The following is a 13,564-nucleotide window of genomic DNA, read 5'->3' on the forward strand; positions in this document are numbered from 1 at the left end:
AGCTTTTTCAGCAATTTTGTTTTTGTTCCTGATTTACAGCATCCGCAGTTCTTTCAGTTAAATATTTGTTGCGAATCTGATGCTTTGGCCAAATCTTGGAATCAAAATTTTGGAGATAAGTAGCTGCCTTCTTTGTAACGACTTTGCTTTGCATTTGTTTTGTGTCAAGTTTCTCCAAAACATTATTAAGTTGGACTTTTTTAGGAGAACTTGCAAGGTTTTATGTCGCTTGCAGGGAAAGCCTGCTAAACACATGTAAAACTTCAAATTTATTTACATCATATTTATCAGTACAGTTGATGTAATATTTTGTATCACAGTTCTTCAAAAACACAGTGCAGAGACTTAGTGATTCCTTGTGAAATTGCTCTTCATTCTTTGAAGAGTGACCTGAAAGTAATTAACCAGACCAGTTGAGGGAAGATTTTTTTCCCCACTTCTTTTGAATCTTTGACTTTTTGTTTTTACATTCCTTGACTGTTCAGAGCATTTTTAAGTTTAGAATTCAGCAATGTCTCGACATGCATATCCATTGCTAAGTCCACACTTACGCTGATTTCTTTTTGGAATAATTACTGCTTTTGGAGTCTACCAGAGTATTTCTATATGAAAAATGCACTTTGAGGGGAGAGGCATGCCATAAAAGTAGATCAAGTTTAGAAATTTTATGCACTGAATTCATAACAGATATAAACCACTAAGGAGCTTGAGTTAAAAGAAGAGATTGACTTGGGAATGGAAATAAGATGAGGAATGAGGGTGAAAGTTGCAGGAATGTAATGAACTGAACATTTAAACAAAAAGAAGCTGGTATGGTCAGCTAAATTAGGAAATGGCTAACCAATAATATTAGAGGAAATGTGAAATCTTGTTTACAAGTTCACAGCGAATGATTAATAATTGTAAAACAAAACTAATAATTGAGCTATTCTAGCATCTCAAAGATGATATACAATCAGGTGATTGTATGCCGTAGGTATCTTTCTTTGGAAAATCTGTTTGCGTTCTCTTTTAATGTAGAAGTTGATCTTCAGTTGGTAGAGGCAGGCTGATGACCAGCAGAAGTAAAATAGAATTTTCAGATTGGACAGCACTGGTAGAATGACGCAGCCAGAGGATCACTTGCATCTGGGCTGGATGTATTCTGTACATGCATATTAAAGAAGTGGCTAGTGAAATTGGTCACATTCTTTTGGTCATATTTTACAACTTTAGAAATAGAAAGAATAACTCAAGCAATGTTAATCTTCTAAAAGGGGGCATGGAAGTAACCCATGAGTTACAGGTCAGTATACCTCACATCCATTGTGAATAAAATATTAGAGGTAATAATTGCTCAGCCAAGGTGGCAAAAGAAATCATGAGAGATCTTTCCTGAAAAGTTTTACTTGAGGAAATGGTACACCATGTTGATTATGTAAATTTTGTGGATGTGATGTACTTAGCTTTTAGCAGATCAGTGGTGCTCAAGGTAGGAAGTTCTGGATGAGGATGAGTGCCTCTGAGACAAAGGGAAAATTCTCTAAACTAGAGAAAGCAGGAATGTTTGTGAATTGACCTGCATTGGTGTTGAAGAGTCAGCAAGGAGTTGATGGTGCACAGGATGTTATTGTCTATAAATTATTCTAATCTGGGGAAAAATAATTAAATGAGTTTCCAGATATATGCATGATTTAATTGTTGGACACAATTATTAGAGGAAAAAGAATATTCATGATTTTCTCATTAATGAGAACTGGATGCCACTGACTTAGCCAGCATATCTGATTATCCATCTCAGTTGTCCTTAAGAAGGATGGTACCTTTAACTGTTGCAGTTAATATGGCATGGAGATCACAGTGATGATTGTGATTGATATTATTAGTTCATAGCATCTCAAATAGTTTTGAGCTCCAGCTTTGTTCTGAATCTGTATCAATTGGCATGGTTGATGACATCAAAGTCTGCACAGATACTGTGTAGGGGTCAGCTTTACCAACTTTGCCATGGAAAGGAGCATCTGGGGTAGGTAGGTTGATAAGGAGGAGATCAAGTGGGTCTTTCTCTCATGTTGGCTGTTTCTCACTAGCCACCGGCCCTGTCTGGCAGCTGTCCTTTAGGACTTGCTCAATTCAGTTTGAGGTGGTGCTGCTGAAATGTTGTTTGTATCAGATACTTCAATGTATTTCCCATTCTATACTGTTACCATTCTTTGTGCTTCTTCAAAATGGTGTTCAACTTGGAGTACTAATTTATCAGATTGCAGAGGCATGGTGGGCTGGTGATTAGCAGGAGATTGCCTTGTTCCTGTTTGACCTGATGCCATGAAACCTCATGGATTTGGATTCCCAGGGCCCTCCCTGGTGGTTGTATAACAGTGTTATCACTTCTGTTGAGTCCGTCCTGCCCATGGAGCTGCGCATACCCAGTAATAGGGATGAAATAATCTGACACCTGGAAAAATATATAGTTATGAACATAATGTAGGTCTTGCAGCAAGAACATAAGCAAAATATTTCCAGGTTGTGGGATAAATGTACCTTGAGATTTGTGGTAAGTAAATCACTTAAACCAGCAGCATTGTATGAGGCAACAAAGTTGAGATCAGTGGGGTTCAAAGGGGAAATGTATTAGTAACTGAATTTGTTATAATGGAAATTAGTTTATTGACTAATGGTTATAACACAAAGGTATCATTTCATGTGTTCCTCAGTGAAGTGCTGCAAAGTACCTGCATGACCCCACTTATCCCATATAATTTATACTGGAGTGATTATTGCCAAAAAGGAATTGGTCGAAGTCCTTGTTTAGAAATTTCGGCACTGTGGCTCAGTGGTTAGCACTGCTGCCTCACAGTGCCACAGACCCGAGTTTGATTTCAGCCTTGGGTGACTGTCTGTGTGGAGTGCGCACGTTCTCCCTGTGTCCGCAAAGGTTTCCTCCAGGTGCTCCAGTTTCTTCCCACCGACGAAAGATGAGCAGGTCAGGTGGATTGTCTATGTTAAGTTGCCCATAGTGTCCAGGGATGTGCAGGCTAGGTGGATAGCCATGGGAAATTCAGGATTACAGGAATAGGGTAAGTGTTTGGGACTGGGTGGGATGTTCTTTGAATGGACGGTATGGACATGATGGGCCAAATGGCCTGCTTCCAGACTGTAGGGATTTGAGGCAAAAAAATCCTGTTAGCCTAGTTTTTCAGTTTCCTGAAAAATAATGCCTTGAACTCTGAAGTCCAATATTATACAAGCATTTTATTACGTTTTGACTGAGAATCAAATGGAAGTGGAATGTTAGTTTACGATTTAACTGATTCAAGAGTACAGATTTTAAAGAATACATTCAATGGTTTCAACTAAAGAGGTTAAAAGAGCTTTCATTTATATTGCATTTTTACATTTACTGGATGTCTCAGTGCTTTGAACCCAGAACCTGTAGACTTGTGTGTGAGCCCAGCTGATAGCTGTTTCCAGTTAAGAGCATTTTGTAGGCAGTGTACAAGTTTGTTTGTGTGAATTCGTATCTTGAGTCAAGATTGTTCTAATAAACATACCGCTATTTCAACAGCTGGTTGAAATATTTTTCGGGCTGCATGGTTTTAAAAAAATACAAACCTTAAATTCCTTGCATTTGAAACAGCTACCAACTTTTTAAAAAGTATATTTAATGTAGTAAAGTATTTTTAGTATGTATTCAGGTATTTCTTATGCACTTTTGGCAAAGTTTATAATCATATCCACTTAGAAACTTGGTTTGTTTCTCCTCTTCGCACCCCGTTTTCTGTTTACATTTTTTCATCCATGTTAAACTGCTTTTTGTCCTGCTTTTCAAAATGTTTCCTCAAACCAATTTGCAATCCTACTGTAATTCTACTAACAAACTTGTGCTTATTTCCTCTTCCTAACAATCTTTGTCCAACAATGTTTGCTTTTCTTTTGTTTATAGTCTTGCTGAACAAGTTCCGCCTTGCTTGACACATGAGACTTCCCTTCCCTCTCCTTGGAGTACTCCAGTTCTGTCCAGAAAAAGGTATTAGCTCAGCAGGGATAATTAAGCCCATTCTTTCTAATATTGATGCATCACCTATTTCTAATGTCGTTGTGTATCTTTCATACTTCAGTCCTTGAGTGTTTAATGTATATTCTCCTTTTTTTTTAATTTCTGCCTTGCTATTTTCTATGCTGCTGTCCTCCAACCACTTAAAGATGATGGGACTTGCAGGTTTCTTGATTGCATCTTCAAATTAAGTTTTTTTTTTTTTATTTTTTTTTTATTTTTTTTTTATTTTTTATTTTTTTTTTAAATTCACGCATTGGATGCACACGTCACTGGTCAGGTGAGCATTTATAGCCCATCCCCAATTGACCACAGAGCATTTAACAGTCAACCACATTGCTGTGAGTCTGGAGTCACGTAGGCCAAACCAGGTGAGGAATGCAGATTTCCTTCCCTAAAGGACGTTAGTAAACGATTATGAGAGACCCTAGATTTTATATTAATATGGTATACCACGAGCAGTGAATGGTCATTTGCCAGCAAGGTACCTGACAAGTTGTTTGGCCAAGCATTTCAATGCCAATTCCAGTAGGCATTCAAATCTTACTTGGTGTGTGCAGTCCAGTGTTTTAAAATAGTACGTGACCTGCTCAATTTAAAAACCATCTTTAGAGTCAATTTGTTTAAACTCTCTTCATTGAAGTGTGAACTTAACTGGAAGAGGGAAACCAAAATGCTAACTGAAGTTGCTATACAGTCTAAAGTGAGCAATCTGTGGCAGCCTTGCAGCTTCCAAGATGCTAATTTGTGCCATGGTCTTCAACTTTAAGCTTCCCCCAGTGTCACTTAAGCATTTCACTTTGGTATGATCGTCTTTTCAACACTTATTATGGAGCAAGACAGTGGCTGAGAAGGCACATGATTTGCTGACCTTTGTTTTGTTTGGCCCACATCTTGGCCAGCTGAACTTCTTGTTTCCGTTCACTACTTCCAATGCCCTTACACGTGTTCTGAACAATGTGGCTGAGCCAATGGAGATGATATGTATTAACAATTAGTGGAGGTTGATGGAGTTAGCACACACTGGCACTTTTCAGCTGGTGACTTCTTCCTGTCAAAAGATTCTGAGGAGAGGTCTGAGAGCATGAAGATGGAAATTTTCAGCCTTGTCTTTTGCCTAGCATATGTTGACCAGGTCTCGCCATGGAGGAAGAGTCGGTTAAGGAAGCAGGATGGTAGCCTTGCAGTTTGGTATACCCAGTCAGGATGTTATCCCCCACACACTCTTACGTAGCTTGAGCACAACAGCTGAACCTTTTTTATTTTGTGTTCATTTCAGCTTCACGTGACAAATTGTAGGTGTTTGTGGTGCTTAGATGAATGGGTCAGCAATTTCCAGTGTCACACTGTCGTTGCCAATAGAGAGGCAGTATTGCAATATCCTACATCATGACGTTTTGATTTCCACATGTAGATGACCAGACCAAGCTCTCTTTAGACATGAGGGAGTCTCTCCATTTCCCACGGAACATATTCCTCAATATGGAATGCTAGTGCAGCAGCATCGGTATAAAGAATCTCTCAGAAGAGGACTTGGCTTGCCTTTGTCTTGGATCTCAGATGAGCAAGGCTGCAATGCTTTCTGTCAGTTCTGGCATGTAAATAGACATCCTCTATAGGAAGGTAGCAGACGCTTGATGGTATATAATAGTAAAGAGAAGAATATGCTGAAGCATAACAAGTGCAGAACCAGGTTATACCCTACTGAAGAAGGGTCACTGGACCCAAAATGTTAACTGTGCTTTCTGTTCACAAATGCTGCTAGACATGCTGAATTTCTCGAACAATTTATGTTTTTGTTTCAGACTTCCAGCATCTGCAGTTTTTTTAGTTTATTATCATGCTACACCCTATAGTGGATCTCAAAAGATTCTTATGCTGCACTGACATAGTTGACCTTATCCATGAAGTAATGGAAAGAGAATATCATGCTGAGCAGCTTAGGTGGACATTCAATATTTTCTAGCAACTTAATTAGATCACATTTGTTCACATGGTGAAATGTCTTGGTGATATCAATGGAGACCATATATAGTGGTCACCTTTGTTCATGACATTGCTTTTGCCAACGTTGGACGGAGAAGTTTGTGTATCGTGATACTTATGAAACTATACTGGGCTTTGGGGTAGAAGCATTACATAAAATCTATTTTGACAAGTGCAGTATGGATGAATCTTTTTTCCAATGACCCTTAACAGGGTGATGTCTCAATAGTTATAATCACTGCAGTTACCCTGGAATACTGCCCCCTTCAGCATAAACTGAAATTGTGGAGATGCTGCAGGCATGCTGGTTTCCGATGCTTGATGTGTTCAGATGGTTTAACCTCAGACCCTGGCAGCCCATGGCAAGCGAGCCAGTGGTTTTGCTTAATTACATTATGGGTGCAATATCGACCTCTAGTGGCAGGCAGGTTATGTGATGGCCACGGTGTTCTCCTAAAGCACAGTTCAAAGTACTCCACTCACTCTGCAAGTCTATGATAATCTTCCTTGCCTTTGTTTTTACTGGAGCCATTTTCTTTAGTAATAGAATCAAAAAGGCAATGACTCTTTTATGTATATCTCTAGCATTCTCTGTCAAAGGATTTCTAGAAATTCTGGTAAAGTTGTAACCAGTGGACATTGACACACCATCCAACAATCTGTTGGATTTTTTTGTGTATTCGGGTCTCTTGAATCTCGGATGTTTGGATCTCTTTTGTCTTTGAGTGGTCACTTGGCTTCAATAACATGACCCATTACTCTGATATTAGCCTCAAAACAGTCAACATTTTTCAGCTCTTGCTGTCCTGTGCTGATTGTGTAGCTTCCTAAATGATGTCTCAAAGTGTGAACCATTTTGCTTCTCCACTTCTTTGTGGGAACACCAGAGAGTGCCTGCTCGATTGAGTTAAGCAGTTTTTGATTTTTATCCATGTAGGCATTATTGCTGATGAGATAAGGATGGCAGTTCTGCTTTGACTGTGACAGTTTCAACTGTTGCATCCTAATCCTGATGCGCAACAAGAGTGGCCTCCATCACTATCAGTTCTGTGGTATGTGTTCGATGAGATTGCTGTTCAGAGAGAGATGCCTGGTAATGAGAGATCTGGCTGGTGCTAGTGTTCTGACCTTGGATGTCCCAGAACATCTTGTGACTTAATAGCAGTGTCAATGATCTTCTGGAGCTGGTTTTCACCTCTATTGGAGCATTGGATTGGATCGTAGATGTTCAGAGTTAACTGGTCCTGTTTTAGTTGAGTAGCTGATTGAGACAATGCATTCTGAACCATTGGTGAAATGGGACTGAGGGTCTGTTATCGAGAGTAACAAATTACTTCTAGCGAAGCTAATGCTTGACTTGTGTTTCTTTGGCCAGTGATCTGTTTTTGATGAGCCTGGTTTCTTGGAGGGAAGCTGTATCAATGTTCAACCAATTATGTTCCATGTTGATCAAAGCTATCTTGTGTGCCTTATCAATTAGCTGCAAGTCTTCTGTTAATCCAGTAGTCTTAATGTTCCAACTTGCCATTCAAAGATTTGCCATCTTTTTGTTTGTGCCATTCAGTTGCCTGGCATGATAGATTCCATTTACCTTTTGAGCAGAGATTCCAAGCTGCAAACACCCTTTGAAGCAAAATTTATGGAGACCTTGAGTGGTCCATACATCATCAGCCTCCCTCTCAACCTCCCTAGTAAAGTGCAAAGGAATGCAAAACACTGTGTTCAACGCCACCTTTTTTAGTCACTGGTTGGGCATGGGTATAGCTGGCCAGTATTTGTTACCCATCCCTAGTTGGGGAGTCAGGATGTGAGTTACTCACTGCAGTATTCCTAGCCTCTGACCTGCTCTCTTACTGTGATTATGCTGCAAATCCAGTTGAATTTCTGGTCAATGAAAATGCTCAGGATGTTGATAGTGAGGGATTTGATAGTAATGCCATTGAATGTCAAGGTGTGGTGGTGAGATTCAGTCTCTAATTGGATATCATCATTGCCTGGCATTCGTGTGGCACAAATGTTACTTCGGACTTTTCACCCCAAGCCTAGGTATTGTCCAGGTCTTGTTGCATTTGAACCTGGACTGCTTCAGTTTAGATCTTAGTCTGCCTTCAGGCTCTGAATAATTTTGTCAGGATTCTTCCTATAGTCTTCGGATCCCTTGAGGTATCCTTATAACAATGAAGTTATTTGTCCGTAGCTGCAAATATGTTTCATGAGTGCGAGGGCATGTCCACGTACCTGCTGGTGGACTTGAATGTCTTGAGGTAGCAAATCTTCAAAATCCTCTGAGGCATTAACCTGTAGCTGCGAGGAACCCACATTTTGTATGTTCTCATGAGGAGAGTCAGCTGAGGACTTGCTGTTGGAGAGACTTTGCACTGATAGAGAGAGACTGGCTGTATTTTTTTAGATTGCTGCTGGCCATTATTGCGGTCTGAAAATGAGACATGTAACGGTACCCAAGCAGAAAGCACGCTAAGTCTCTTTACCCACATAGTGGCCATTAGACTTATCACTGAGCAGTATATAAAAATTATATAAGCTGTAGTAATCTTTATCTAAGTTGTTTCTTCCTGTGACAATGTTCCGTTAAATGAAACCTTTCATTCTCGCACTACTCCTTTTAACATATGTTCTATCATCCTGACCTTTTTGTCTTTTTTCCAATGATTATGTGGTTTGGATAGTAATGCTGATACTATCACCCAATGCCCACTGGCTTACACTGGATAAAGTGCCTCACATTTCACAAGTTTACATCTGGTATTTAAGAATTATAACAATTAACTTTCTCCACTTCAAAACAAGTTAAGGGGAAATTATATATTTCTATTGCACCATGATTATCATATTTCATTGAAAGCTTAATAGTGTTACACTGTTAATGATACATGGCATTCAATTCTTTTCTTCTCACTTACAATCAATTAAAACAATTAGGTTTATCAGGTACTGTAATGTTGATATCTTGAAACTGATGATTTGAAATTAAACCAATCTAAATAAGACATCCGAATATTGAAAAGTTTGGGTAGGTTTGGCATTGTAAAATGAGGCGTGTATTTTGCTGAGTTTCTTCACCTGTTTGTAACTTAATTTGAAGCCTTTGACTGTTGATAAATCACAGCCAATTAGATATTTAAAGATGGATAACTTGTGGAAAGGAAAGAAAGATATTGATTCTAAAACAAAAAAGAAGTGGTATTATATCAATATGACAGCAAAATTATGCATTTCTGTCTGTTTTCTGAATAATATCTCTTAAATATTTAAAGGACCATTCTTTCCTGAAATGTATCCTTTTCATGATGCTGAATATATATTTGACTCTCATTTTGAAGCATGAAAACCAGACATTCTACAGATCGAGGTTGCTCTCTAATTATCTCACTGTTTATAATATTTGAGTATCAGGATACAGATGCGATGCAGCATTTTATTTGGGGAACTGTGACTGATGAAAAGGGCTAGCGTGTTGACTTCTGAATGGTTTGATTGCATAGTAATAGGAATATGTAAATGAGTATGTATGATTGAATATCTGCAAAAATACAGAAATATCGGAGATTTTTAGTTTATAACTCTTTGCTTTAAACTGATCATATGGCGATGGATATGTATTTATTTCTTTTGTAGGCCAGGCTATCACACAGTATCAACGCCTCCTGTGTTTCCAGCCAAGTCTGTCACAGAAGTGAAGCTACAAAATGCGTTGACTTCCTTGCATTCTTCTGATCCAGTCATAATACATCCTGGAGCTGTGCTTGCAATGTTAGACCTGTTGGTGTCAGTGAGTGTCAGTGAACAATTTGAGGTAGGGAAGGTGAGATTTAGAAATAAAACTATTACTGAAATGTTAGAATTTTCACCACCGACTAGTTTAACTTTGCTATGATTAGATGTATGTATCGTCTTAGACATATGTTCAGCTAAACTCCTCAGGATTAAAAAAAAAATTGCAATAAAGTAAAATCTTCCCTTCCCAGTTTTTCTCCAATATTAAATCTATTTTCCATCAATTTTTTAATGTAATAGCCTCTTCAGTTTAATGATTGACTTGACTTCAACAGCCATATGTTCTGATTCCTTTTATTGCTTCAGAACAAAATATTTCATGATTTCTTTATATTGAGGCTAATATTGGCTTCTTGGTGAGAGGGGATGAAGGGACAAGAATCTTCAGTTTTGTCAGAAATGGATGTGAGCAGGTAGACCTGTTTTGCAATCCACCTGAAATATTGTGGATGCCTTAATCGTGTGATGGTTATCATCAGCAGTCGAGCTGGATGAGTTAATTTCCTAAATTATGTTTAACTTTTGATATTTTAACACCTTGTGAACATGAAGTTCAGGTATTAAGTTGCAAAATTGCTTACCAAATTGCACCTACAACTCATTAATCTCTCTCTTTTGACAATTTACTCAGTTTACCATTTTATTTCCACGTTCTGTGCCTTTTGTTTTCCTTTATCTTATAACCTAAAAGGTTAACCCCACATGTGCTGGGAGTACTATCAAGGGATTCTATCCCACCCAAATTCAATCCTGATCTCGTTCTACATAAAAAATGTACGGACTTTTTAGCTGATGATAACTGTATGCCATTAAGATTTAGATTTAAAAAGCGCTCTGTTTCCCTCTAGGCCCATTGCTCCACAGTTCACAACATAAATTTAAATGTTTTTCCCAGTTATCAACGTGACCGATTTATATGATGTATCTATGTTATGTTTCGGGTAAAAAGATCCATTAAACAAGTTTCTTCTTTAACACACGATTGTTGATTTATTATAAAATTTCAACAAAGATGTCAAACTAGTTAACACGTACTGTTCATAATATGAAAGTATAAATAATTACCCCTCTAAATAATCCAGCACACAGAGGCACATGTGTGCATGTGCATCAGTCAGAAGTCCCACGACACCAGGTTATAGTCCAACGGATTTATCTGAGATCACAAACTTTCAGAGCGCTGCCTCTTCGTCAGGTGAATGAGTCACTGACAATACTCTCCTTCTGACAGATATATACCAGTCCCACGGCCACTTCACCTGATGAAGGAGCAGCACTTTAAAAGCTTGTGATTTCAAATAAACCTGTTGGACTATAACCTGGTGTGGAATGACTTCTGACTTTGTCCATCCGAGTACAACACCGGCACCTCCATTCACATGTACACTAGGTAAAGGAAAAGGAGAACCGATTTCTCTGCAGAAATTCACTTGTGGGGACAAACCGAAATACTGTTTGGTCAATAATTCTTAATTTTTTAAAGCAAAATGATAATGTGTGAAATATTCAGTTTGGCATTTTGGCACGTGGACAGAACGCTGACCAGGGATAGTCCTCTCTGAGCTCACTGTCGAGGCAGGCATTCAGGGAACATTGTGACGAACTCCCTCAGAAGCTTCTCACAAGATCAGAATTCCTGGTACCACGTTGTTTGCCTCATGTCTAAAGTGATCAATTTAAAGAAAAATAGTATTCACAGTACTTGAGAAAATCAATTTTCTGCGGTGCTTCAAACTTCCAGCCCTCCAAACAATTACATAAATATCCTTGTTGACAATAGCAAATTAATTTATTTTATGATCCGCAATCCCACCACCCTTCAGACCATGAAACCTCTTTGCTAGCCGAGAGGACCTGAATAAGCACAAACTAAGGCTTTACAACTTGCTCCTATCTCATCTGTATGATTCAGTACAGCAATGACTGATATCTTTTATGGACTGAAATGTGGTATCCCTGCTATTTTGTTGTTTGTGTTATGATCCATGTCTGTTAGAACTGGAAAATAACAGAGCTGCAGTAAAATCTGGATATCTGAATATCCAGCATGACTGATCAACTGTTTCTCATTACTGTTTCATATTAGTGTTCTGTGTTTGATGCCCAATTGTACCTTTATTTAAATATCTGAAAGCAATAGTCAAATATGATACAAAAGTACAAATTAATTTGATTTAACCATTTTTTCACTCAAGCATATTTGAATAATTGTGTTCCATATAAAAGTATTAGATATGGAAAATATTGCTATTTATGACAGACTTGCACAAACTACTTGATAATTTTTTAAAATTGTTCATTAGCCTTTTGATGGTCAGAATTAGTGTGCATAAAGCAAATTTCAATTGTCTTCAACTAAAATAATTCCTCAAATAATACCTAAAATAACATTATTGACTATTGTTTAAATGGTGCTAATTGCATAGAAGTAGTATATGTTCATAAATGTTAACTAAAGTTTGCCATCTGCTGGATTGTTTTAAAAAAAAAACATTTTGTTGACTGTTTGAGATCATCCCAGGGTTCTGTGTCAATGTAGAAGTTACAAAATTAAGTTTTTGTAAAAAAAAACATAATATGCTTAAAACTTGGCATAAGACAAGGCTGATTAGCAGTGATGTTAAGGCAAAGTGTTTTTTTGATGTAGATTTGACTGAAGTGGGAACAAAGATGTTTACAGAAGCCCTTCAAGTAGTTTCTGTGAAGCAAGTGTGACATGTAACAAATTTACTTGTTTTTGAAACGCATCTTTGAGTTTCCTCTGAACAATTATTTTCCAGCAGTAAGCTTGTTTGATTTTTGAACCTCTTTAGAATAAAAACTTCTTAAGAAAGAGAACATAGGAAAATGGTGAGTTCAAATGCACCTCAAAATATTTCTAATTAGAAAGCCCTTTAATTTGAGTTAGATAACTGATAGTTGATCCCTACTCATCAGTGCTCTGTGAATAGAATGATTTGAGTACATTAAAAAGATTGATAATTGTTTTTAACAATCCTGACCATACTTTTACAATATTATCATTAGATCCAATATACTTCATACCATTGTATGTTTAAGGAAGCAAGAACGTCTGTTTTATTCTCTGTTACTGCATGAAACAATTTTTCCATGAGGGGCACAGATTGACCGACTCCTCCTAGGATCACTGCATCAGCAGTAAGATAATGTTGTCCATGGCATCAGAAAATTTCAAATTGCTTCATAGCCAATTAAATTGTAAAGGGTAGTCATTTAGTAGCCATTTATGTGCAACAAGATCCCACAAAATAGCAGTAAAATGCATAACCAAATAACTAGATGAATAAGAGATAGTAGGAACTGTAGATGCTGGAGAATTTGAGATAACAAGCTGTAGAGCTGGATGAACACAGCAGGCCAAGCAGCATCAGAGGAGCAGGAAGGCTGACGTTTCGGGCCTGGACCCTCCTTCAGAAATGGGGGAGGGGAAGGGGGATCTGAAATTAAAAGGGAGAGAAGGGGAGGCGGATAGAAGATGGATGGAGGAGAAGATGGGTGGAAAGGAGACAGACCGGTCAAAGAGGCGGGGATGGAGCCAGTAAAGGTGAGTGTAGGTGGGGAGGTAGGGAGGAGATATCCGTCCTCCCTGGACTGACCTAGGTCAAGGGGGCGGGAGGAAGTTAAGCAGGTAGGAGGTGGGAGGAGGGGATAGGGGGGAGGAGGATAGGTTAGGGAGGCGGGCACGAGCTGGGCTGGTTTTGGGATGCGGTAGGGGGAGAGGAGATTTTG

General features: G+C 38.4%; 1 protein-coding gene across 1 annotated transcript in view; it reads left to right on the plus strand.

The window, feature by feature from the left end:
- Positions 1–13,564, plus strand: part of wdfy3 (WD repeat and FYVE domain containing 3) — a 332,679-nt gene that overhangs the window by 138,681 nt on the left and 180,434 nt on the right. The window contains exons 13-14 of the mRNA XM_048604494.1: positions 3,923–4,006; positions 9,656–9,833. Of these exons, the coding sequence (XP_048460451.1) occupies positions 3,923–4,006; positions 9,656–9,833 (262 nt within the window). The remainder of the gene's footprint in view (positions 1–3,922; positions 4,007–9,655; positions 9,834–13,564) is intronic.

The sequence above is a fragment of the Rhincodon typus genome, chromosome 1 (assembly GCF_021869965.1).
Source record: "Rhincodon typus isolate 14 chromosome 1, sRhiTyp1.1, whole genome shotgun sequence".
NCBI classification, from domain to species: Eukaryota; Metazoa; Chordata; class Chondrichthyes; order Orectolobiformes; family Rhincodontidae; genus Rhincodon; species Rhincodon typus.